This window comes from Lissotriton helveticus, chromosome 5_1 (assembly GCF_964261635.1).
Source record: "Lissotriton helveticus chromosome 5_1, aLisHel1.1, whole genome shotgun sequence".
NCBI lineage: Eukaryota > Metazoa > Chordata > Amphibia > Caudata > Salamandridae > Lissotriton > Lissotriton helveticus.
The window spans coordinates 1,041,344,454-1,041,371,156 of NC_136065.1; the positions used below are offsets into that span (position 1 = coordinate 1,041,344,454).

The 26,703-nt window shown below is 43.5% G+C and overlaps 1 protein-coding gene across 1 annotated transcript in view; it reads right to left on the bottom strand.

Moving 5' to 3' along the window:
* The window catches only part of LOC144753478 (zinc finger matrin-type protein 4-like), a 915,282-nt gene that overhangs the window by 92,103 nt on the left and 796,476 nt on the right, over window positions 1–26,703 (bottom strand). Inside the window, exon 5 of the mRNA XM_078641153.1 lies at window positions 14,100–14,196. Within this exon, the coding sequence (XP_078497279.1) occupies window positions 14,100–14,196 (97 nt within the window). The remainder of the gene's footprint in view (window positions 1–14,099; window positions 14,197–26,703) is intronic.

The following is a 26,703-nucleotide window of genomic DNA, read 5'->3' on the forward strand; positions in this document are numbered from 1 at the left end:
GTTGGGACCACTGACAAAAGATGTTGGATTCCTTAATTAGCTGATTCCCTCATAACCTTTAGCACGTTATTGTACTTCTCTTCAGAGCTGTAATTTTGCCAAGGGCGATGGCTCCATGCAGTTTTCTCCTCTGCTGGCACTTTTGATTCTTACCATACACCACTGCTCCATTCTCCTACACAATGTTTTGGAGTTCCAGAATGTGCATTTTTGCTTGAAATCTTTGATGGCCCCACTACTTAGGCATCCCAAACTCAAGGATTGGTAGCACTCCTGGGAAACAGCACTCTGCATTCCTATTAATAGGTGCTGTGGCCAGTTCTGCTAACATTTTGCCTAGGCAGATTCCTACTTGCTGAGTTTTACGACGTTTCACTTGATTTTCAAAACTCTCAGGAATAAGAGTAAATACCCTGCAAAGTTTAGAATCTACACATTAAATTAATAGTACCCATATACATGTTGTGACTAGATTTGTATTTGCTAAAGCTTTGCTCGCAGACGCGTTACAAAGCAGAAACCCCATCTGCAGGTTCGGAATTCTGGTGAAATCCACAAACCACTTGGCCTCCAGCCTTGTGGTTTATAATGTCACCAAAACACCTGGATAGCAATTTTGGACCATATTCAAGGTTATCAGTTATGTATCCTAACTGATTGCATCTTTAGGGTGCTGTAATTGCTCAAGATGCAGTAACATTAAAATCCATGCTTTACAGGCTAAAGTGAAATTTGGAAAATACTTAATAGGTTCCTGTGGAGTATCGGTTTCTTCATCAAATTGACATCCCCTAAACCACCGTGCAGTCATTGTCAGGGCCTCTGGGATAATGCAACAGTTTAGACCGATTTAAGTGGGAGCCTATATAAATTATGTTGCTGAAAAGAATGATGAAACATTATGCAATGCATTTTCTAGCAGTATTCTTTTGAACATTTTTATTGAAATATGCAAATTTTGTGGTCAATGCAGTAAATCCATAATTATGCAGTAAAATTGGATAATTTCACCGAGCCTGCGCATTTGTCAATTGTTCTATAAACAAACTATTCAGGAAAGGTAAACAAACCTAAACATACTAATTACACTCAGGGCCCATTGCGAGCTACACATTGAAGATAACAGATTCAAAAACCTCTCTCTTCTCAAGAAGAATGTGCTTAATAGCACTTAGGGTGTTTTATTTAAAAAAAATCTACATTCTCAACTAAATACTTACCAGGGGTGTGTGAAGTATGCGTAATTTGCTTTTGGCAAAACGTGTGAAATTTTAGCAAAATTACGAGAAATTATGCATAATTACGCAAATTGTATTTTACTATGAAATGTATTTTCACATCGATTTTGGATGCTAAAAAAAACAGAACAAAAAATGCACGCATAGCAAACAGCAGCTGCTCACACACTGGTACTTCTGGTTATTCCTGTGGGCTTGTGCTAATTTTTTGCCAACTACATGTTTTAATTACACAATGTGGCGTAAACAAGACAATTTTAAGTGTCAAGCAGTTTCATCTGGTTTGAATTTTTACTGAAGACAACTAATAAATATAGTCCAGTTTGTCACTTGCTATTTTCAATAACATTTTCCTTGTTGGGAAAAAAAAATCAATTTTTTTAAACTAACAACCTAAACAAAATAAATATGTAATCTAAAACTACATAATGGAGGGGATGTGTAATATGGTCCTAAATGTAAATGTCAGGGTTCTGGTGACGTTCACATGTCACTTGGCCTTTGACTTCATGGTTTAGGGTGTCAACGGAGCCCTTCAATAGCAATATTGACCATATTACACGTTCTCCTGCCATGTATGCCGTGGTGTACACTGCGTGTTTGGGTGTTTTTAATGTACAACATGCAGTGGAACATAAACTCATATATCACAGGGCTCCGTGAAATGTGTTAACTAATGCATAGGCTCTTTGTGAAATTTGTGTTTCATCATTATGATGACAGCACCCAAGCCAGTCTACAGAGCTTTAAATCTTTCTTCTAAAAAAAAATTCTCTTGAGCATTCGAAAGCACTACCTTTTTATTTACAAAAGGTACATGAAAATTCAACAGAATAGGATAAATCTAATTAAAATAGTTTTCAATGAAATGTAGCCATTTCTACTTTTGTGTATGCCTGGGCGGAGTTTGTTGAGTTTTCTCTGTGAAATTCCGTGAAGTGCCGGAAAAACTCCACCACACTCTGCCGAGTTCTGCCAGCGGCAGAGTCTGGTAAGTCGCACTGCTGGCACTGATTTTTACCACCGGAGATTGTCCTGCACTGTAAAATCAGCAGGAACAGCACTGAGTGTTGCACCAGAGGGCGCTGCTGCTTTCTGGCGCTTGAGTCGATAATCTACTGGAGCGGCAGGTTCCTCCATGTGAGCGGCAGATTTCTCAACGCGAGTGATCGTGGCCTGCCGCCACCACTTGTGTTGAGAAATCTCGCCCAGAGGTCTAGCGCGCATTTTTTTCTCATGAGGGTTAGCCAACTTAACGTTAGAGAGCCGCTTGAGAGAAAAAAGATTCCACTGCACGTCACTTAATGGAATTTTTTGGAACTCTATGCTCCGCATGGAAAGTGGAGTAGGCAAAGCTCCGCAAACTGCAGGCGGAGCAGAATTCTTCACCCATGCCTACTTTTATGCCATCATCAATCCTATTTAAGAGGACAAGAGTTTGTCTTAAGTGTCCTCGTCATTTAATTACTCTGGTGAAGGTAATATGACTTAATAATATTGCAGCAATGTGGAGCACTCAGTAAAGGCTGATTATTCAACACACTTTTTCTAGTTAGGACACAAGATCACCCCCTGAAACAAGCATTCAAGCAGTCGAAATGTCTGTCTGGTATGAAAACAAGTGACCACACACTAACAATGACTACTGTCTACAGATCACTATTGGAATGAAAATAAAATTCTCTCTTTTATGTAAAATGCTTAACTATGGTTATTGGAAACTGTGATATGTTCCTGCTCTGTAAACCGTTCACTGGAAGTGTCCCGCCTCAAAGTAAGACATTAAGCCTCCACGGCACCCAAGGGAGTATTTTCCATTTAAGCCTGGTAAACTGTGTTCTAGTGTTATTACATTCTGAAGGTGGCCTGGACCCTCTTTTATGCACCCGCCGCTACCTCATTGAGAACTTAGGCAGGTCACCAATTCTAGAACCTTCTGCAAGAGCGTTTTATGTGTGTCCTGTTTTGCCTTGGTACCTGACATGTTGAGCATAAGTCCCTTATGGGTGATCTTCAGAAACAGCCATGGCAAGCTCACCAGCTCTCAGTTTAATTCCACTCCCTCACAGGGTATTCTCGATGACTTATTTTGGGATTTTAGCGATGGTGACATTTTTGATATTGACGTTTTTCTTAAGCCTGCTGCGCGGCATTCTATCAATGTGCGTTCTTCATGCAATGCTGCTCTTACTGGGTCAAAGGAGGGAGAGCTCGCAATCAATAAGACGCCCACCAATCAACTAGAGGTGGGCAATCCATTAAAGCTCAAGAGCCAGATGCCTGACTTTCCACCAAGTCCCCCTCTTCACCTTGGACTCTTGTGCGCTAGACAACCCAAGCTTTCTGCTTCCTCCAATACTCACACATCATTCCTAAGTCCCCTATTCTCATCCCCTATGTATTTCAGAGGAGGGACTGCACTTTGAATACCCCTATGGAGAAAGGAGGTCATTCAGCTACTCTTCTTCTGCACAATTAACGTTTCCAAAGGAAGGGGAATGAGACTTCACCTCTCCTTGCTACTCTTTGGTGTTGACTGGAGTCCAAACATTTTAGTGGGCCCAAGAGTCACGAGTGTGCAAACCAGTGCCGACTGTTGCAACATCCATACTTAAATACCTTCTCTCCTTTACTCTACTTACCAACACGCACTGCCATTTTCCAATCAGTAAAATGCAATCCCCCCCATTATTCGCCACTAAAGCAAATTACCTCTCCCTAATGAGACCTGAAAGCCGAGTGATCGCTCATCTCTGATGCTCTTTTGTCGTTTCAAGTAATTTCAAGAGGTGAAAGAGTGCTCTGTTGAGGTGCACTGGTACTGTGGCTGAGGTAGTAAACAACATTCGTTTGGAGCAGAGCTTGCTTGTGTGTTTCTTTAGTTGGAAAACACCACGCGCCGACAGTTTGGGCACCTATGTCACAATGTACTATTTATCACAAATCTAAGGCACAGTGAAGGACAAGGAATGAAAACGTCTGACTTCCACCAGATCACGATAGAAATTTTGGGATATGTTAGAGTGTCTACAAACACGTGGGGCATGTATTGTCCCTAGGCCCTTAGAGTGTAGTGCAGCCTCGCCGAGGCATCCAGGCAGGAGTTCCTCCCACTCTCAAAGAAATAAGTATTGATTCACTCTGTAAAACCAGGCAGGACGTGCACAGGCTGAGAGCGCACAACAGCTGCCTGCAGTGCTAGCAGCATTCACGCCGGCCGTGCAGCCCTGGGAACACGCGGCAGAACGAAGCCGTAGCCTAAGCTTTGAATACAGATAGCAACACTAGCAGACAGGCTTCCCTTTTACCTAACTGCGCCTGCATACTGGACTAGCAGTTCGGCTATGCCATTATAAGTGGGAATAATATATATAGCATGCACCCTGAATTGCAAGGTTAGGTTGATACAACCATCTTTGTGGGCTCGGCTCATGTTTTGGCCTGAAAAACAAGCTGCACCTCTGGTTTGGCTCACCCCATGAATTCTCTGGCTTGGCCAATTCTACACCAGACCAGATTTTCAAACTAGTATGAACTTCATGGAGGAATTACAGGTGGGGACCTCCCCCTGAGAGCGTACAGTAGTGTCACAGAGCACAGATAGCAACACACACAGGGGACCTCCCCCTGAGAGCGTACAGTAGTTTCACAGAGCACAGATAGCAAACAAACATCGCCACAGGCAGGGCTTTATGTGGGATGAAAATACTAGGGGGTCTCTTAAAAGGGCGTGGCCTATGAAATTAAGGGCGTGGCTTAAAACACATAAGCTAAAAACCTGTACTTAGCATAGTGTGCCGCCTGACGTGTACTTTACTGTTTCTGTCATTGCATCCATATATATGATAAAAGTACCTTTATACCTACAACAAGTCAGGACTATTGGCTTTGTCAATGATTGTTAGTTGCATAAGATAAATAAGCAGCAACTATAATATTGAAAAACACTTCCACTTACAGCCCTGGTGACACCACGACAATGTTGCTGCTCCTGGGTTTCAAAAAGAGAAGGGAAATCCAGAGAGAAACATGGCTCTCTTTTAACACCTTCCGTGCGGGGGTAATTCCCCCACTGTGCTGTGGGGCGGGAGGGGGCGCGCACAGCTCCCCGGTGCTCATGAGCTCATCATGAGGCACAGTGCTCGTGTGCTCATGATGAGCTGAGCTTGTCATGACCACACCCGTTTCCGTGGAATGCTCAGCACAGCAGGGGAATTATCCCCGCAGGCGAGTGTTCCACGGCTCATGACAAGCTCAGCTGAGCTCGTCATGAGCACCGGAGCACCGTGCCTGAGCACCGAAGGGGTTAAAGGATTTCCCTCCCCTACAATGCTCACCTGGCATGACGTCATGCAGTAACTTCTCCACTAGCGAGAAGTGAGCAGTGTGAGCACACGCACATGATTTGCCTGCTGTCACTGCAGTCTGAAAAAAAATGGACCACGTGTGCCAGAGTCCCGCAGATACCTCCAGGATCATCCAGGAAGATCTCAATCCAAATGTATTACATTTTCGGATACGTCTTCATCTGGGAGTAATAGTGAAAGTGAAACCCCAGAACCAAGGAGGAATAATAACCGAAGGGGTTCAGTCCATCAGACCCAACAGGGTCAGTCTTCCTCTTTTTTAGGACGGGGTCAGACGAGACCACGAGGAAAAAGCAGATACCAACCATGGGAAATGTCCACAAGACGTCAGAATTACAAGAATTAACATTATCACCGATATTCAATCTGTCTTCAAAAATTCTGACACCTGTAGAAGAAAGTGTACTATGTAAGGGTCTCACATTTGTTCCTACGAAACGCACAGACTTTGCCCAACTCAAGACAGAGGCGTTAGAATTTTGCCGCAAGGGGAGACTAAAAACTTATTTCTTGGACAATCCATATAATGCACCAATGGAGGCAACTGGCCTGAGAAACAAATCAGTATTCTGCCCCCCATCAAATAAAATCCCCAAAGAGGTCTTCACCTTCGAAAAAACAATTTTATCTGCGATTTCAGACATGGAAACCAAAAAAAGCTGGATCAAACATAACATCACTAAAAAGGAGTCTGAAGCATTAAGGAATCTAAAAAAGGATACATCGGTGGTGATCAAAAAAGCCGATAAAGGCGGATCGATCGTGGTATGGGATAGATCCCTGTATACCTTTGAGGTAAAAAAACCACTAGAGGACACCTCCTGCTACCGCAAACTAAAAAAATATCCAGCAACAGAGTTTAAAGGAGAATTACATGCCATGATTGATGAAGGATTTAGCCAAGGCTTCTTAGGAAAAAAGGAAATGGAATATCTCAAAACTAAACACCCGAGAATACCACTATTTTATGTATTACCAAAAATACATAAGAATGAGAAAACACCACCGGGCCGACCTATTGTGTCAGGTTGTGGATCCCTAATAGAACCAGTGGCGAAATTCGTGGATTTTTTCTTGAAACCGTTTCTGACAACAATAAAATCATTTGTCCAAGACACGACGGATTTCATTAATAAAATATCAGGGATACAATTTGATAAAGATAAATCCCGGATGGTGACAATGGACATTACGTCCCTATATACCAAGATCCCGCAAGAGGAAGGATTATATGTCCTAGAGTCCATTCTTGACGAGAGGGTTAGACCACACAGGATCCCCACATCTTTCATTCTAAAACTGGCAGCCTTTGCACTTAAAAAAAACGACTTCAGTTTCGATGGAGAATTCTACCTACAGATAAGTGGAGTAGCGATGGGCTGTCCATTTGCCCCTGAATTGGCAATTCTTTTCATGTCCAAGTATGAAGAAAATTTTGTGTACATAAATAACCCATATGTACAATGGATAGAAAATTGGAGTCGATACATCGACGATATTTTCTTTGTGTGGCCAGGAACTGAAGAGGATCTTTTGAATTTTTTCGATTGGATTAACAACAGAACAGCAACCATCAAATACAGTACCAGCTATTCGCAAAGTAAAATGCCATTTTTGGATGTTGAAATGTACCCCTATGAGGGCGGGCTGGTCACGACACTATATAAGAAGCCAACTGACCGCAATAAAGCTCTACATTACAAAAGCAACCACCCTCGTAGCCTTAAGGACAACTTGCCGTGTGGGCAGTATCTTAGGATTCGCCGGAACTGTCTTGATAAAAAGGAGTATAAAAGACATGCTGAAAATCTCACAGCCAATTTAAAACAACGTGGCTACCCCAAAAAACTGTTAAGAAGATCCATGAAGAGAGCATGGTGGTCCCCTCGCGAATGCCTGCTGGAGAGAAGAGTGAAAAAAGAATCAGAAAGGATGGTCTTTGTGTCTACCTGGTGTCCCAATTCAAACATGCTGAAGAAAGTGGTAAGGAACAACTGGCATCTATTAAAGAATTTGAATGAAACCTTCAGCAAGGAACCACTCTTTGCATTTAGAAAAAATTCAAGCATTGCCAATCAACTGATACGAGCAGCATTGCCGCAGACAAGCACTCCGGATTTAAGAGCAATGTTGAGGCTACCCCCTATTCAGGGCCACCACAAATGTGGGTCATGTAACTGCTGTAGCACAACTGTCGAAGGCACATTTTTCAGTCATAACAACATAGGATGGAAACATGAAGCGTTCACTAATTGCAGATCAAGATATGTCGTATACAGTATTAGATGCCCATGCGGACTCATCTATATTGGAAAGACAAACCAGGAAGTCCGGACACGTATTCAACAACACAAATCAAGAATTAACAACAATGTGCTGACAGCCCCATTGGTGAACCATTGGCGTGCAAATAACCACTAAGAATCAGATGTGATGTGGACAGTGATGTCTAAAATAGAGAAAGACATAAGAGGAGGAGACCTTGATCTAAAATTGTCCAAACAAGAGGCGATGTTAATTGTCAAATTTAACACAGCTACTCATGGACTTAATGAGCTTACCGAAATATACAAACTCAGTTGAAATCAAAATGTGTTTCCCCTCTCAGGCAAACCACGAATTTTCCGTAACCTGGCTCAATAAACATGTGGAACCGGCATTTCTTTCAACCAGTATTTGGCAAACATTAAAATTATATCCATCAGGGTATCGACTGGCCCACTGAGGAACCCACTCCAATATGGCCGACACGATAGCCATTTCACAATGTACACGGATAACGGGAGAATCACATAAATCATATTTAACTACTTAAAAGGTGGTTGGCTGATCACCGAGGAACATTTTGTAAATACAGCCAATCATATTGGCAACAAACACACCCATTAAAAAGTTGTGAATATAAGGACCCAAACGGTACAACAACCACAACTCCCAGGAACCTTTGTGGAACCGGAAGTATGGTGGGAATCGAGTCCCGACGCTGGAACTGATCGCAGCACCGAGATAACGAAAACGCTCCGAATAAAACGGGTAAGCTGGAATTCTGCACAACTAGGTTTGAGCCGTGAGACTGAGAGCTACATGTTGCCATAATATACGATTGGCCATACTAACCACTCGTGCACATTCTCGTTTGTAGAGATTACACGCTCCTTGAGAACCCTTCCGAGGATAGCGGCCATACGTTAATCAAATCACAGGATCAGCGCTGATACTGACTACAGCGCCGAGAGATCATACACGTTTTGAATACAGCGGGAAAGCTGCAATGCCGTTTTAACTAGGTACGAACCGTAGGACATAAATAATTGATACCAACAGCAACACGTTGCCTTAACAACACACGTCCGGTCAAACTAATCACTCGCATACTTCTCCCATTGCAGTGAGTACCCGCTTCCTGGGAATGGCCATTGTGGACAGCATCTAGACTTTGACAAGTAAGCATTAATGTTTATAAGCTTGCTTAGAGTGATCTTTTTTAAATTTTTAAATAAGAATTGAGTCTCAAAATATGCACCTCTTTACAGGATTGGCTGTACTCCGGGTCCCCCATTTGACCTCCACTTTAGACACAAGTAAGTTCACCCACACTTCGTTTCTTTAGAAAGAAAGGATGGCAGTTTGTACGGGGTGTTGATTGGTTGTCTTTTCCACACAGATTGATGTTTATATTGGATAACTGGTTGCTTTGACGGGTGATTTTCTCAACCCCAGACAGCTCTAGAAATCTTAGAGGTAAAACAAGGTGTCTTGAGTAATGGAGGTTGTGAGTAAGGTTACCATCATTTCTGTCATGACCCTAAAGGAAGGCTTTTGTTCTCCTTTTTCCTTACAGCTATTTGTCCTGATGAGAACTCCACGAATGGTGCGAGTTCGAAACGCGTAGACAACTTATGCCATCTAGACAAAGGAGTAATATAAAAACTTTCGTCTAAAAAGCTTTATCATTGATAAAAATGTATTGTATATGGCTTACTGTGAATATTTCTATTCCAGGTTTTGTGTATATGTATGATGATATGAATGGTTGTGAATGGGTGAGGGTATGATTGTTTCTAAATTGAAATTGTTTTGATATTTGTGACATTGTTGATATTGTATAAAAGGTTTTTGTGAATATTGTGTAAATATATATATATATATGTGTAAGAGGTCTTGTAATGTATAATGAATTGGTGAAATAATAACCAACAATCCTTGTTTGAGAAAAATGAAAAATAAAATAAAAGATTCATTCAGACATTAGTGTGTTAATTGACCATAGTGCGTAAATCTTATGGTCTGACAATTTAAAAAGGAAGAATTGTGACAGCATTGGCATTCTGTTGTTCATTAGGACACAAAACAGAGCCCGATAGAGACCCGTTTCGAGGCCCCTTTAAACAAGCATTTGCAATGCAATAGGTCTCGCATTAGGAACGTTTGAGCTATTGGCATTGTAAATGACAATTTTTTTATTTATGTGTTGGTTTTGAAAATGGATAAATAAATAGCATTGTTATTTACAATGCCAATAGCTTAAACTTTCGCAAATGTGACACCTATTGCATTTGTAATGCAATATGTGTTGTGTTGAGAGTGAGTGAGTGAGTCAGGGGTTGAGAGTGATTGGAAGAGTCAGTCAAGGAGTGGGAGAGTCAGTCAGAGAGTGGGAGAGTCTGTCAGTGAGAGTCTGTCAGTGAGAGTGAGTCAGTCAGTGAGAGAGTGGGAGAGTCAGTTAGTGAGAGAGGGTGAGAGTTTGTCAGTGAGAGTGAGTCAGTCTGAGTGAGTCAGTGAGTGAGAGTCAGTCAGTCAGTCAGTGAGTGAGAGAGAGTGGGAGAGTGTCAGTGAGAGTCTATCAGTGAGAGTCTTTCAGTGAGAGTGAGTGAGTTAGTCAGTCAGTGAGTGAGAGAGAGTGGGAGAGTCAGTCAGTGAGAGTCTGTTAGTGAGCGTGAGTCAGTGAGCGTGAGTCAGTGAGCGTGAGTCAGTGCGAGTCTGTCAGTGAGAGTGAGTGAGTTAGTCTGTCAGTGAGAGTCTGTCTGTGAGAGTCTGTTATAGAGAGTGAGTGAGTGGGAGAGTCTGTCAGTGAGAGTGAGTTAGTTAGTGAGCGTGAGTGAGTGAGTCAGTTAGTCAGAGAGTGGGAGAGCCAGTCAATAAAACATGTCCCTTACACGAAATGGCCCTGTTTGTAGCCAAATCGAAAAGTCCTCTGCACACCAAGATATTATGGCCTTGGTGGAAGCTTTGTGTTTAATTAAAAGCAGTTGTAACATAAGGGGGTGGGGGGAATAAGAACAAACAAACAAGAAAGGAGAACTGGAGAGTTTTTGTCTAAAGAAAAAATGGAGAGTTTAAGGGGAAATAGTGTTTGAGGGAAGAGAAAAGGTACAGGACACAGGAGGATGTTATAGAAAGTGCTTTAAGTTGTGTGGAAAGGTATGGCCATATTGGAAGGAAACGTATGAGGAACAAATCACTGACGGGAGAAAAAAAAATCATGAAATGCTTGTAAAGGATACAGGTCTGAGGAGTGCACATGCTGCAAAAGGTGAGACGCAGACTTGAAGGTAAACAATGGACCTCATCCATGATGGTAACAATCACTGTAATGTTTAAATGTTTCATCTGTATTCACAAACATCAGGTACTAACTGAACGGAAGATCACAAACATGCTCTTGAACCTCATGCCGGGCAGATGCTGTCAGAAAAGTACACTTTGGGAGGACAGGGTGACAGCTCTGGCAGGGTGCCAGATGAACTTTACGGAGCCCGGAGAGGAGCCGCTCCTGTAGTCCAGACTTGAGAAGCTAGTGCCCGGACTACAGTCTTTAAGTCCTGCTCTGGAATGAACTGCCTGGTGCATCAGAGTAGTCGGAGTTGAAGGCTTGCGTTTTTGGCTATAGCAGAAATTTTTCTCGGACAGTTGCAGAGGATAAAATCCAGGGACTTGGCATTCTTCACAATAGCTTGTTTTCAATCTTGTGAGGGAAAGGCTTCCTTCCATTCTCGTACAGGAGGCAGGATAGAATTCTTCGATGGGATTAGTAGGATGTCTGTTTATGACCCTCTATGACCGAACACCTGTAAACCTGTCTTTTTTTTTTTTTAACCTCCTGATGGTGCGAACTATTTTGTCCTAAAGTGCAGTTTCTAGATGACCTTATGCAGTTAACTTGAACAAAGTAATTTACATATTGAGAAAAGCAAGTTATCCATTGAAGCCTAGTTCAGTTCTGCCACTTCAGTGCAGAAACACTAGCATTGATTGGATATACGACAGAGGCAACTAGCATCAACTGTGATCACCAGCAGGAACTGTGGAAATTCTTGGAACTGGACGACAGCTGTGACCCGCGTTTACGAGACTTTCTGATGAACATGGACCATGTCGAACTCAGCATGCACCACAGTGAACTCAATGTGGTCCAAAGCTGAAATCTCGGCCGCGAAATGAAATTAAAAAACAAGGACAAAGGGAGGGGCGCTAGCTCTATAAATCGATTACATTTTTGTTTCTGCATTTCTTTTTCATTTCTCCTGTTAATTTCAGGTTAGAGTGGGATATACACAGTGACCCTAATCCTCTTATGGCCACTTTTCTGTGGCTGAGATGCACATATATTCAGTTACATTAACTGATCAAGGCCGAAGGGCAAGATGGGCCAAGAATACCCCGGCTGATTTCATCTCAAAACTGATTGCTACTTGTCAGTCTGATTTCTTAATTTGTTTAAATGTGGATGCCTCTGACGCTAATATGTTGTCAGCTTCTATAAGTATCTGCAGATCGATCAAATCTGCTCTTACTAGGACAGGGGTGATTTTCTCCTCACGCCGTCATAAAAGGTTTTGCAAGAAGTGCTTCAGGGAACACAGAGATCTGCTGGAGATCCTGCATAAAAACCCCGCTATCAGGAAGAGGTGAGAAAGACTAGGGCCATATACAGCTTGGCACATAAAGTACGTCATAGTAATTTAAACAAGTCATATTATGCAGACAATGAATTATTGAATAAAGGGGAGTTAGCATGACGTAAATGTAACGGAGGTTTGTGAATTCCTTGCAAAACTCCTAGTCCCCATCTAATCATCCATAAAATGCATCTACGGCTACAGAAGTAGTAGTACAGTCTACAATTCGTGCGATAAGTCCAAGAGAGCATTGCCCCGAAAGTTCCACCCACGTTGTGCCTCAAACTTCAACTGTACAGTTCCAATGTCTCCAAACCCACGGCCATCCTGTGCCACTTTATCGAGAACACGTAAGAGGCTCCGGTAACCCTGTCAAAACCGTTGCTGATCCTATAACCTTAACATGCCCTCCCACTAGTCCTTTGTAGCCTCACATGCTGTCAAACTGGGTTCCCTCACTTTCCTCGTTACATCCCCTTTACCCCTCCTTTTGTTACTCCTGCTCGCATCACTTACCCCTGCTTGGCCACAGCTCCCAGGCAATCAGCCACCTCGGGGACACAATTGAAATCTCTACCACTGGATACACCACTCCCGCCGGTACCGGGCGCCCTACCAGCTGCTGTCACCGCCGCCATTTTCCCGCTTCAGAAAACACCACACGTGCAGATGTAAGGTAACCGGCTCGAAGCCAACCACAACGAAGTCCCGGAGATCGCCTACCAATCAGGACTGGGCTCTTCGTTTACTATACTCGTGTGGGATGAATGATTCGCCCAATCAGAGTACACATATCTATCACTAGCACCATTCTCTAGCCCAGTAATATCACCGGAAGCAAAAGACAGAACACTCGCCCACACTACTCTAACCAATGGCAGAGTTGGATTATTTCACCGGCCTTTCTTTTTTTTCTTAACCAATCGGAGAGCGTGAGGCCCGATGTAGCCTCCAATCATCCAGTGCGATTGAAAATAGACCCACCACAGGATCGGCTGCTACAGGCAAGGAGTGCGCTGGGGACGCGGCGTCCGCTTCCACTCGGTCTTGGCGCACGGCTGTTGAGTGCCGTTCGAATTATGCAATCCAGGCCAAGTGATGCGGCGGAGATACCAGGGGAGTCGCGACAAAAGAGCCAGGTGAGTGGGGGGTGCTGCGTGCGTGCGTGTGTGTGTGTTTATGCAGTGTGTGTCTGTGTGCACATGCGCGAGTGAGGCTGTGTACGCGCGCGGGCGAGAGCCTGTCTTGCTGTGAATCTGAGGCAGGGGCTGGGCGTGCGCGCCATGAGGTTAAGTCGACGCTCGTGCCCGGCCCCTGTCTCAGATTCCCTGGAGACAGACGGCTATAGTTGTCGAGCTGGACTCAACATGCTTCGCATGCTTTCTCCAAGGCTCGACCTAAAAACTGCTAGTGCTCAGACCCGGTGAGACCCGACTCACCCAAAAGCCCTGGCCACAGGGATGAGGACATGGTAGAATATCTTTATGGTTTGAAGGTGGTGAATGTACTGTTCACAATGCAGAGCAGGCTCGGACGGAAGAGCGAGGACACTTTTTTCTTTGAGGGGGTGTTTTGCTGCAGTTCTCTTTACTTACTTGCTCTGGTGTCGGGCTCCCTGCAGATGTGCATGGTACTGTTCAATTGAGTTTAGGACCACGTGACAAAGGTTGCAAGTGTAGCTGCTTCTCAGAGCTGTTAGAAAAGACAAGAAAGGAGAAACAAGGAGTTACAATTACAAGACAGAGCAAGAGCAGGTAAAGCAAAGTGTACAATATAAAAAGGCATACTAAAGAGAGAAGGGTTGGGGCTGGAAGAGCTGGAGGATGAGAGGAAGGAATACATGAAGGGTAAAATAAAGATGGTGTGAAGTAAGATAGGAAGGAGGGAATAGATAACGGAAGGAAGAGGGGTAGCAAGACTGGAAGGAAGTACAGAAGTACAGAAGGAACGGGGTAAAAAAGAGAGGGCGTAAGAATTTGAAGACTTGAAGAGCGATGAAAGGAAAGAAGGGAGACAAAAGAATAAAGAAACACTGACGGGAAGAGGAAAGGATGGAAGCGATGGCATTGGGTACAAAGGGAACTAAGGAAGGAAGAAGCAACACAGGACTCAAGCATTGGTAAAGCCAATAGATCTTGCTTTGGAAAAACAAGTGAAAAAAGGTGCGAAAACGCAGCCACTGCTGCCAGTGGCATCATAATGTAGTGATGAGGTATACAAACGCGTGCTTTACTGCACATGCCTACGGAATTTTGTGGACGTCATTTTCTTCTCTTTTATTTTTAGAAATATAAGATGGTGGACTCCATTTAGTTTGGTAAACAATATTTGTTTATTTAATTGGCGTGAAACCACTTTTTGCAATCCATTGCTACCCGGAGTGGAATCACCGCATAGCACCTTAATTTTTTGTGTTTAATTATGATTTTTGCTCCTACAAATTGTGCACGTAAATGTGATTTATAATAAGTTTGCACCTTAATGTGTTGTCAATCCAAAGGAAGGTCATCCTGATGTACATCTTTTACACATAACATTTTATCTTAGTAGTGCATTTTCTGTCTGTAGTGGGTGATACCACACAGATGAATATTGTATCTGCTTTTCATACATCAGTAGCCTACATGTTTTTCATTGTATCTTATTATGGCCACCAAACAAATGGAAGCTTCGTATTAAACTAGACTTCAGCATGCATATAAGAGCATGTGATAAATCCTATGCACCACTGGCATATTACTGACCTACTTTTAAATACTACTAACACCAACCCTGATAACCCACGTGGAGATAATCAGCCACAAATACCATATTCTTAATCACATTTTTGATACCCTGAAAACCCTTTAAACGTCAATACCTTTCTCTGAGTCATGGCACCTAGCAACTGGTTCCCAATCCTATGCTATCCCCATCTGTGTCAGCTTTGCAAGGTAATGACTGTGAAATTGATCGCACCGCACCAGAGTTGCCAACTCCTTGACCAGTTTTCTTGTTTTATCGAATCAGTTCTGTGTCTGAGGTCAAGCATCATCAGACATGAGCCATGCCTTCACTAACTAGTTATGTGAAAGTTTGGATTATAAAGCAGTTTTTCGTTCCCTCTGTTCTTGCCTATTTCCCAGATTTTAAGTCCATTTTTCAGTTAAATAAATTGGGTTATTAGTGAAGAGGACTGAGAGCCCCACACAAAACATTAACACATTTCTTGTTAGGGTAAACCAAACAAGTCACTAAATAAACTTGTGCTTAGCCCTTTAGTAGCTTGACAAAAAGCAGCTAGGTTTAATTTAGAGGCAATATGTAAAGTATTTATGCAGTACCCAAACAGTAATAAAGTGAAAATACAACACAGGAATAATCCCAATCCATTTTACAAAACTAGAGAGTATTTTTTTAAAAATGACACAAAATCATAAAAATGCAATCAGTAGAACCAGTTGAGTTATGAGTTTTTAAAGATTTAGGTACAAAATAACACCCAAAAGGCACAAAGCTCAATGGCGGTTATCCGGTCGCACCGGGCCGTGGCAAAGTTACAGGTTCAGGCTGACTGTGATGGAGCGTGGACAGGGTACTGAGCAGAGTTTGGCCCGCTGGGAGTTGCAGCTTTTGTCCTTGATTCAATGTCTTTGCAGAAAGGCTCTGCGAGGCTTTACATCGCTCCGCATCAGATCCAATGAAGCCTTCGGGTAGGAGCTGTGCAGATTTGCAGGGCACTGTGGCACTTACTGTCAGATCTGATGGAACCTTCAGTTAGGAAGGGATAAGTACACTCTGACTCCTGTGAAGGGTCCAGGGCCTTGAGGACAGCAGTTAGAGGGTCAGGACTCACTCCCACAAAAGGCAGCAAAGGGACAAGGGCAGGTACAGTTGGTACTGATCAGCTGGAAAGCAGGAAAGGCCTTTGGACGCTTGTTGTGTCCCTGTAGCTCAAACAGGAGGTAAACCAACTGACTCTTGGAGTCACTTCTGGGGCCCTGGATTCACAGAAAGCAGGTTATGTCCTCCTTCTTTAACAGCAAGGCTGAAGTCTGCGAGGGTTCTGATGAGGGGTTATGAGGGTGCCACGTTTATACCCAGTTCCAACCTGTGTGGAGCTCACCACATTTGTCTAAACCTAGCTGGTTCTGGTTGTTTGTCTCTTTTCCCCTGGTTTTGGCTCTAGTCTGTCTAGGGTAACAAAGGGCAGGAAAGCCCAGGCGTGGGCTGCTTTTCCAAGTGACAGGGCGGGCATCTTAAGAAATCAGGATGGGGTGGGCACGGGCTACCCTTTGTAGCTCATGAAGGGCTGAGTACAACTCCTATGCAATCCTGCACAGGAGAGGGAATACCCTTCTCTATCCCAGGGCCCTTTTGCTCTGTATCTGGAAGGAATACACATTACACCACCGGGGAGTTATGAAAATTCAAGTGACCCCGGGCACTGGCAGAAAGGCATATTTTGTTTAGGCAGGAAAATGGCAACCTTCTAAAAGTGGCATTTTCAGAATAGTAACTTAAAATTCGACTTTGCCATTAAAGAGGACTTTAAATTGCAATTCAAAAGAGTGGAAGAAGTATCAATCAATCAAGTCGTACTTGTATAGCGTGGTTAATCAACCCAGAGGGTATCCAGGCACTGTGCTGTAGGTATAAGATGAAGCGCCAGTTCTTGATTCTCTTGCTGAAGTGGGTAAGTGAGGGTGTGATGCAGAGGTGAAGGGGGAGGGAGTTCCTGGCTTTGGCAGCCAAGTGGGAGAAGGAGTGTCCTCCGGAGCAGCAGCAGCGGATACATGGTGTCTGTGCAAGGTGTGCGGAGCTGGTATTCCTGGTTAGTCGATAGAAGTGCAGTCGTTGGTTCATGTAGGCTGGTCCTTGGTCATGGAGGGTTTTGAATGCGTGGGTCAGAAGCTTGAAGTGGCCTCTCTTCAACACAGGGAGCCAGTGGCTGTCCTTCAGGTGCAGGGTGATGCATGTCCTCTTGGGCAGGTTGAGGATCAGTCTGGCTGCTGCATTCTGGATTGTCTGGAGGCTTTGCATGAGTTTGGTGGTTGTGACTGTGCAGCAGAAAAAGTATTCATCCGTTCCCAAACTGAAATTATCACTTATTCAGTGTAATAAGATAACCTAGTATTAGTCTATGGGAGAGCTACCCTTGCTAAAGTGAAAAATAACTTTGGGAGGTTTTCAATGCCAGGATATATAAAAATTCGGTACACATGTGCTAATTTTGAAATATCATGCACCCTTCCCTATCAGCCGTTATGGCCTACCTTAGGGGTGACCTATAAGCTATGTTCCCTGTAGGCTGTGCGAGGACAGCCTTGCTTTTTTCAGTGCACAGACACTCTCAGGGAGTGTGCTCGCCACTTACAGGCTTAAAGAACATAAAAGGGGTGAGGGTGAAAACTATCTTTGTCTCTTTTCATGGCAGGCGCAATAGGAGGCTCAGAAAATCCATCAATTACAAAAGGGTCTGTTTCTTTGATTTTAGGTTCAGAGTGCTTCATGAAGCAGTCAGTGTGAAATAAACACACCCGTGGGATTTTGTTTCACACTGCAAAGAGAGGGTGAGTATGTGGTATTACCTGCCAGAGCTGCTGACTTCGGAACTGAGAAAACAGGTATCACTCCCAGGGCTCGAGTAAAGTGCTCCAATATTTTCCGGTCATGTTTGCTATATAAAACTGCAAATGCGTGTTCACCATCCTCCGCTTTTGTCAATCTATAGATATGAGGGCACCTTCAAGTACATGAGTTCCTGCTGTGCACAGTACGATATATCACTTGTATTTGATTTAATAGCCTATAAAGTTGCCCATCTATAATTAGAATCTAGGCCACATATAAAGGACACATGATCCCTGACTTGTCTTTAGTTCATGAATAGCATTGTCATTTGGGGGGTCAGAAACGTTTATCAGTTCAATTAAAAAAAACTCTCACTTTTAATAAACACTTAGCACATAATCTTATGATGCACTAAAGTCAGGAATACTGGAATTATGCTGCACGAAAGTGCCAAATTATGTGACAGGCTTGACTAAATTATGCAGTAAAAAATGCTAATTAATTAGCATAATGCAGCATATTTTTTATAATATTTATTCATTGTTTTCAAATTTTTACACAAGTTTACACGTGGTAACACAGTCTGTGCAAATATGTCACCTCATTACTAACAGTTTAACATCAAATGCAGAAATATGTGACTGAAAGATGACCAGTTAACCTTTGCGAAGGGCCTTCCATTGCGTGCAAACACACGTTGCCACATTTATTGTAACTTTTGATCCATTTAAGCTATAAGCACATTTTTAAAATCAGCAGATTAAGCAGAAGATGATGATTATGTGGAAAAAGCGACAAATGCGGCAAATCCTTAATTTGGAGGAAAAAGCCACAGCCACAGAATCGCAATAATCCAGTGCCCTGACTAAGGTGAAAGTAGTGAAGGTTTAAATTTTTTTGAATTTTGAAGACACCTTACCATATTCTCACATGATCTGTGCTGCATGATTGACATAGCAAATATATTCATAGCTCAGCATGTTCATGGGTGTAGGAGAGTAGGATATGCTTTCATAGTTACCCCCATCTTTTGCTAGGGGGTGTGTATGTTTTGACTAGTCTGATTGGGATTATGTTATTCAGGACCTAGGTCACTGTGTCTTCTCCCTAAATTCACCATTGTAAGTAATTCTGTACATCCACAATTGGCTACTTGTGTACCCTTGTAAGTTCCCAAGTATATGGTACTAAGGTGCCCTGGGTATAGGTATCCAAGGGGTCTCCCATGGGCTGCACATGAACAGTGCCACCCATGGGAGTTCACTTAAAATGTGACTACAGGCCTACCATTGCAGCTTGCGTGAGTTGGTGCTTGCATCTCTCACAACAAACATACATTGTCTTATTTCTGAGGTCACTATACTTAAAACTTATAAGTCACCCCCCATGGCAGGCTTTTCCGTCCTTAAGGCAGGGTGCTAGGTTATAAGTGTGAGGGTGCCCCTCAATGAGCAGGACATCCCTACAAACCCCAGAGTTGATTCTCTTTGCTAAGTAAGTGCGGTCAGCCATTTTGATACATAAAATGGACATCAGTCATAATGAGATGTTTCACTATATAGTGGCTGCACTGAAGCCGGTCATGTTTGGTATCAAACATGTTGGAATCATACCCATATTCTTATTCCAGTGTTGGAAGTATAATCCCATGTACTGGGGGCTCCATTGGGGTACCCCCCTGTACTCCCAGTTACAGCTTTTCAGGGTCTGACAGTAAGCTAGTGCTGCTGCCGACCACAGACACAATTCTGCCCTCCTGCTTCTGAGTGAAGCTTGAGCAGAGGAAGGTAGAACAATAGGCTTCCTGACGCAGGGAGTTGTGACCACCTCTCATACAGGACTTAGTGGATTGGGTTGGGGGCACTTGCCAGTGCCACTAGCCTGCTTTGAAGGGCACATTTGGTGCCCTCATTGCATACTCCAGTTTAAACCAGTTCAGGGGAGCCCTTGGCTCCTGCTCTGGCATGAAACTGGACAAAGAACATGGGTGTATCCTCCCCTCAGTACTGCCCTTCCTCTGGCATTAACGCTTGAGTTGTTCCAACCCTTTCCTTAGGGTACTTATGGACTTCCTGTGGGTGGGTCCTTAGATTCACCATGGGACAAGACTCAAGACTGAAATCACGTCACTCTTCTAGACACTTGGACTTCGCTTGACTTCGCCTGGAACCAAGACGGCATCAAGGACGACTACTGCTGCTCCTGTTCTTGTTGTTCTGCAAGCCTTCTTCATCGTCTGTATCTGTGCTTCATCCAGGATCTTCACTAGACCTGTGGGCATCAAGGACACCCAAAGTAATCTCCCTTGGAGTGAAGGAGTCACTCCCCTGCATCTGCAGGCACCACAAGGAATTTGACTTGTCTACTGCTCCTAAAGTCTAACGGACTTCAAAAGGCTCAGTAAAACAGGTGGTAATTCTGCAGCTCCCTCAAGGCTTGTCTTCTCTGCAATTTTGAGGCCAGTGTCCCTCATCAGAACCGCTGGGACCAAACCCCTATGCACAGCGTCGACTTTAAATTACCAAGGCTTGTTGGCTCTGCTCTCCAGGGATCTTCAGGCTACAAGAAGCTCCAGCATCTGTTCCTGCTAACTATAGCATCCTCACCACTTCCTCTGCATCTTGGGCCTTCCTTCTTGGTGAGCAGCTCGAGGTCCTCTTGTAACTTCTGTGCCTTCAGCCTGTGGGTCCTCTTGAGGGTGTTCTTCTGCTCCAGTGGACTCACCTGCTTGCTTGCGGCTTGCACTGACTCTCATGCCTGTGGTGAGTCCCTAGGACCTTGCTGGTCCCATCGTTGCTCTTTCTTCATTCGCCAAGCCATTTGCAACTGCCAAGGCTTGTTGTTGTTCCTGCTGGACACCGAACCCCTGGTTCTTGACTTCTAAGGTGGGGAAAGCGTGTTCCCAGCTCCTGGCTTTCTTACGCATTGCCAGGTCCTTACAGTTGTAGCGACAAGGTAACTGTCAACACTTCGGTGGGCATTGCTCTTCCATGCCTCCTGGTCCCCTCTGATTGGCATAGACTCTGCCCTCTCTGCTTACAGGCTCTTCACTTCAAGAATATACCCTTGGATTCCACCAGACTCTTTCACAGTCTTCTCCAGTGGCATCATCTTTGAAGTCCTCCATTGTGGTCAATGGCAGTTTCCGACGTCCCTTCGCTTCCCGGGTGTAGGTATCCTAGTTCCTGGGGTATCCATGGGTTGAATGACTCTCCAACCTTCTGTCTTCCACAGGGTTTCTTCAGGGTTCACTTGGAAGGGTCCTTCTTCTTAAAAACTTCAACCGCGACTTCCCCGTTGACTTCTATTGGACACACTGCTGTGTTTCGACTCGGCACACAGCCTCCGTGGGGTTCCTGATTGCTTATCTTGGGTGGTTCTTTGTGTCCCCAGCTCCTCTGAGTCTCCTGGTCCAAGTCCCGACTTTGGTCGCAGTTCGCATTCCACTTTTTTGGTATATCGTTTGGTTTCCCCGGAGACCACTGTATTTTGTGCTTACTTAGCTATTTGTATTGAAGTATTATGTATTTGTGTTGATATCTCCAGGTAGGAGATATGCCAATGTGTTAGTGAGAGTTGTGTAATAAATAGACATATTTGTATATATACAATGTGTGGTTATTTTTCGTTTAACCTACACTCATGATTGAACTGGTAAAACAAGCTGCTTAGCACTCCCTCGAAATAAGCCCGAAGGTTGCTCTCCATAGCTACCACTTTGAGAGCTTTCAACAGTTATCAAAGACCACTAAAACGACCAAAAGGGTTGCCTGGATTAGTGCAAGGTGCATCATTTAAATAAGTGTGCATCATATACTAAGCCAGCTTCCTACAATTGGCTCCTAAATGCTAGAGCCTTCCCTTGGATCAGCTGTCCATGTTAATGTATTGGCTCACCCACCTGTACCTTGCACCATAGTCAGGGTCACTGGAATTATGGGGTAGGAGAGGACCAAATCATGCGTCATGGTTATTTTAAGAGACAAGGAAGGGTAAATTATGTGGCAAAAAGCAGCACATTTAGTCATTTTCACACATGCTAAAACTGTCTGGGCAAAAGTTGTTCCTCATAAGTACCAATTTAACACCCAAATACAACAATTAGCACCTGAACGATGACCAGTCAACCTTTGAGCACAACAGGTAGTCTCATTTTTTAAGTAACTTTTGACCCATTTGAGCTACAATTTTTTTGGGGTTGAAAGCTGTAGATGAGGGATTTTGTGGCACGTGGCAAATCCATAATTATGCAAAGAAAGCCACGCCCTTGGATAATTCCAGTGGCCCTGGCCTTAGAATAAGGGTGTAGGGGTTCTTTCAAGCCTAGGTTTTGTACTAGAAGGGGATTCTTCCAGTACAAAAAATAGGCATAAATTATGGCCTACTGCTACTTTGCGTTACTGTGGGCAACTTTCCCACACAAATCATGATTTGCGTTGGAAAGTAAATCCCACCACAAGCCTGTATGCTGGGGTTTGTGTCACTTCTGTGATGCAAACTCAGGGCTAAGTGTTAGTAAATGTGGACCCGAATCTCTAAACAGGTACTTGTCAATATTATTAGGACACTTTGGGTTCTTACTGCAAGTTAATGCAAGGTTACTAAATGACCGATGCAGAGCAAATGTTGTGGTACTGTGTAAAATCAGAAGGCAATGAAGAAACCAAAGGGATGGGCATCTTAAGCATTATAGGAAATGGTTTGTGTCTGGAATGGAGCATGCCACATCTCTGTAGTTGTGTTCCGAACTGAAAAGAATGTCTAAACTTTTTCGAACAGCTATTATTTATTTATGGGTCTTGCAGAGTGCTAAATCAGAAAATTTACAAAGAACTATCTTTTCAGGGGTGACCTAAAATATAGCTGTTTTAGAAAAAAGGGGCAAAGTAGTAACCCATTAACCTGGGCCAGGCAATTATTATCAAAAAAGGCGGTCCCTGTGGGGGAAGTTTATCCTTAGACTTCCACAGCAACAGTATCATAAAAATCTCTGCAAATTAGTTATAGTTATGCAGTAAGTGCATTTATTTTACTAACATTGTTCATATAGTACAGAAATGATTCAGAAAGGTATGACACAACATTTACATTCCTTCAAAAACAAGGTGCTTCTAACAGGTGATGGCACAGTGGAAGTGATATAGTGTGAATAAAAAGTGCGCTTGTGCTATGTACAGAAATAAATACCTGTGATTGATTGGGACAATATGTTGTTAAGCCTCAGAGAACTGCATTAAAGAAGCAGGGGACTGCACCACCAATTTCTTGCAGACAAGGCTGAGATAGGCAATCTACTGCCGCTCGTGTCCAGATGTGATGAAGGAGACAGTTCCGGCCGGCGTGCTACAGCAATACACCCATCCGAATCCCATGACAAAACCTTGATTAGATGAGGAAAGCAGTTCTTGAAGTACTCGCAACAGGCAGTATCAGGGCTCGCGTCGCCCAGTGCGAAAATCATTTTTGCCGCCCCCACACCCCATGGCAGCCTTCTACCACCGGGCAAGAGTGCCCCTCATCTCCCCAATTATAAGTTATTGCTAAACACAGCGCCCACACCAGAGGTCAGCAACCTCTCTACAGGTCAGCACCCAGTGCGGCTGCACCAGTCGCACTGCCCTAAAGCTGGCCCTGGGCAGTATCTCTTTTATGAAGTCTCTTCCGCATGATTTATTCACGGAGCGTGCAGACGTAAATAACCCCCATTTATTGCATGCAACTGATAATCTCCCAGAACATTTGAGGGCCTTGATAGTCATTGAACCGCACCTTCCAACACTATCAATCTATTTGTTTTAAATCTGAACACGAGCTGTAGTTGACTGTCTGTCTCATCCTTGTCTGCAAGAAATTGGTGGCGCTGTCCCCTGCTTCTTTCATGCAATTGTCTGAGGCTTTCCCATGAAACAGTGATTGATACATCTTCGGTTGTGGGTCTCTTTGCCCCAATCCTAAGGTGTCTCCTGTTCTTCTTATTTTGTCCTGATGATGACCCTGTTCTAAATAATTGTGCCAAGGGGTTGAAGATTCGACATTAATAAATGTGTTCTGATTTTCAAATTTGATTGTGTTTTTCGACACATATCCTGAGTGCCATTCTTAATATATTATCCCAATCAGTCACATGTATATATTTCTGTATATAACACAAGCGCATTTTTGATTCGCTCTATATAACTTCCACTGCGCAGTGCACCTTGTTTTTGAAGGAACATAAATGTTGTGTCATACTTTTCTGAATCGTTTCTGTACTATGTGAACAATTTTAGTAAAATAAATGCACTTAATGCATAACTATAATTAACTCACAGAGGAGTTTTTATGACACTATTGCAGTGGAAGTCCATGTCTATGCTCCCCTCATAGGGACCACATTTTTTAAAAATAAAAATGTTGATGTGTCAGTTTACCTAACTTCACATCAGTGGTTTTATCAGAATGATAGGTCTATTTTCCCTCTGTATGCAGCAACTTGTGCTTATCTGCAGTGATGTTCACGGAACTTCATACGTTCCAAGACATGATTCAAAGGCAACACCTTTCACATAGGCTACACTACTTCCAACATCCTTATCAATCATGCAGTCCAGAAGGGTACCCAGAATCACAATGCAAATCAGAATACATCACAGATTTGTCCAGAGTAGTAAGCACAAGAAGACCAAACAACTACATCCCTCGTACTCTACAGCCTTCACAAGTGGTGAGGTATTGATGCAACCTTCTTAGTGGTGGTAAGGTTTGAGGCACCTGGTCTGGCCAAGGCCGCGTGCCCCATTACCTTGTGAGGATTCTAGACGAGGTTAGACAAGTGGGGCAGAGGAGATAGCGAGTGCCACCCTATACTTTAATGTTAACATGTGATTTTTGTCAGGAGCTTGGCTTTTTTTGCTGCAGTCAGTGCTAAGGCATCATGGCCTGGTATGCGAGAGGCCAAATTTCCTCTGCACTGGTTGTAGTTCATTTAGTATCTGACACACAAAAAGCGATGAATAGCAAAAAGTCTAACCACTGGCAATCATTCCGGGTAGCATGCCAACCCGTTGCTCTTTTGCCTACCATGTCACCTCAGTTTGCACCCAGTCATATGCAAATCAGCCTTGACTGTGCTCCAATAGGAAAAGTCCAACCAAACTGGGAGGCAAGGTCCTCCTTGAACTGAGAACAGAGGATACAGCGGAGCAGAGGCCAAGCATTTATTCAATAGGCCATGCAGGAGCTTATAATGAAGTAGAAAAGAGGACTAGGCGACAGGGTGGAATGTGATGGATCAGGCAAAAGAGCAGCAGAAATTTCAAAAACCTAAAGGGTGGCATAAAATAGAAGTGTAAAGCATCGGGTTGGAAGGAGGAGGTAAACTGTGGAGGCAAGATATTAAGGAAGGAAAGAACAGAGGGGTGAGATTGGGATATGAAGTAGAGAACATAAAGGAAGAGGGAAATCGTTAGAAAATAGATACGGATATAGTAATGACAGAATGGACTGAAAGATGGGAGAGTAGAGAAAAGATACAAATGGGCAATGTAAAGAAAGAAAGGTTACTGGATAGGAAACGAGAAAAATAATAGAAAGAGGTAGAGGAAAGAAGATTTGGGAGTGCAAGCATGAAGGGAGATTTGAGTATAGAGAGAAAAGGTGGCATATATGGATCAGATTAGCTATGGAAATGTAGAAGCAAGAAAAGAAGAGGAAAAGAAAGAAAGGGGAGTTAGATTTAGAAAGGAGAGTAAAACAGAAGCAAAGAAATAAGGAAGGAAAGGACAATAAAACAACCAAAGGGTATAGGAAGACCAAGAGGTAACAAACACGGAGGTTGGAGAAAAGAAGAGTGACGAGATGAGTGAGAGAGAAGCATAGTCAAGATATAGATTTCATAGAGTATGGTTGGAATGAAGAGAATAGAGAAATTAGAGGGAGTTTGTGTGGGAGAGAAGGGTAGGACATAGATTGATGAGAGGAGACAGAACGAGGAAGTAGTGGGCAGAGAGGAAATAGATAAAGAAAAGTAGGGAGTCTAAAGAGGAGCATGGAGAAAAGTACCCCCAAGATCGATCTCTGGATGCCTCACCTTACGGCTCTCAACTGCACTCCGGTCATCATAGACTCAGCCAAATCGCTTGGAGTCACAGTTGATAAACACCTGAGTATGAAGACTCATATCAGCAATGTTTGTAAGGGAGCGAACCACTTGATGAGGACACTCAGAATGATCAAACCCTTCCTGCCACAAAAGGATTTCAAGCAGGTGGTGCAATCTCTTATCTTGGGCACATATCCCAGTCCTTAAATCTCTCAACTGGCTACCCTTTGAAGCACAAATCAAGCTAAAGATTGCAATCCTGATGCACAAAGCCCTTTACTACAATACTCCCACGTATCTGGCGCAAAAACTTGAATTATCCTGTGGGGTGAGGGCATCTAGAAGCGCCTCTACTCTCCTCCTGAAACCTATCATCATCAGCAAAAAGAGAACTTGTCACTGAGCCTTCTCTGGTGCTGCCCCAAAAATTTGGAACTCTCTTCCTCCAGATGTGCGCAGACTCTCCTCGACGACAGATTTCAAACTGGAAGCCAAAAGATTCTTAATGAGCAAATTCTTGCCCTAAGGGGTTGAGGCACCTATAAGGCGGTTATTTCTTTGTTCCT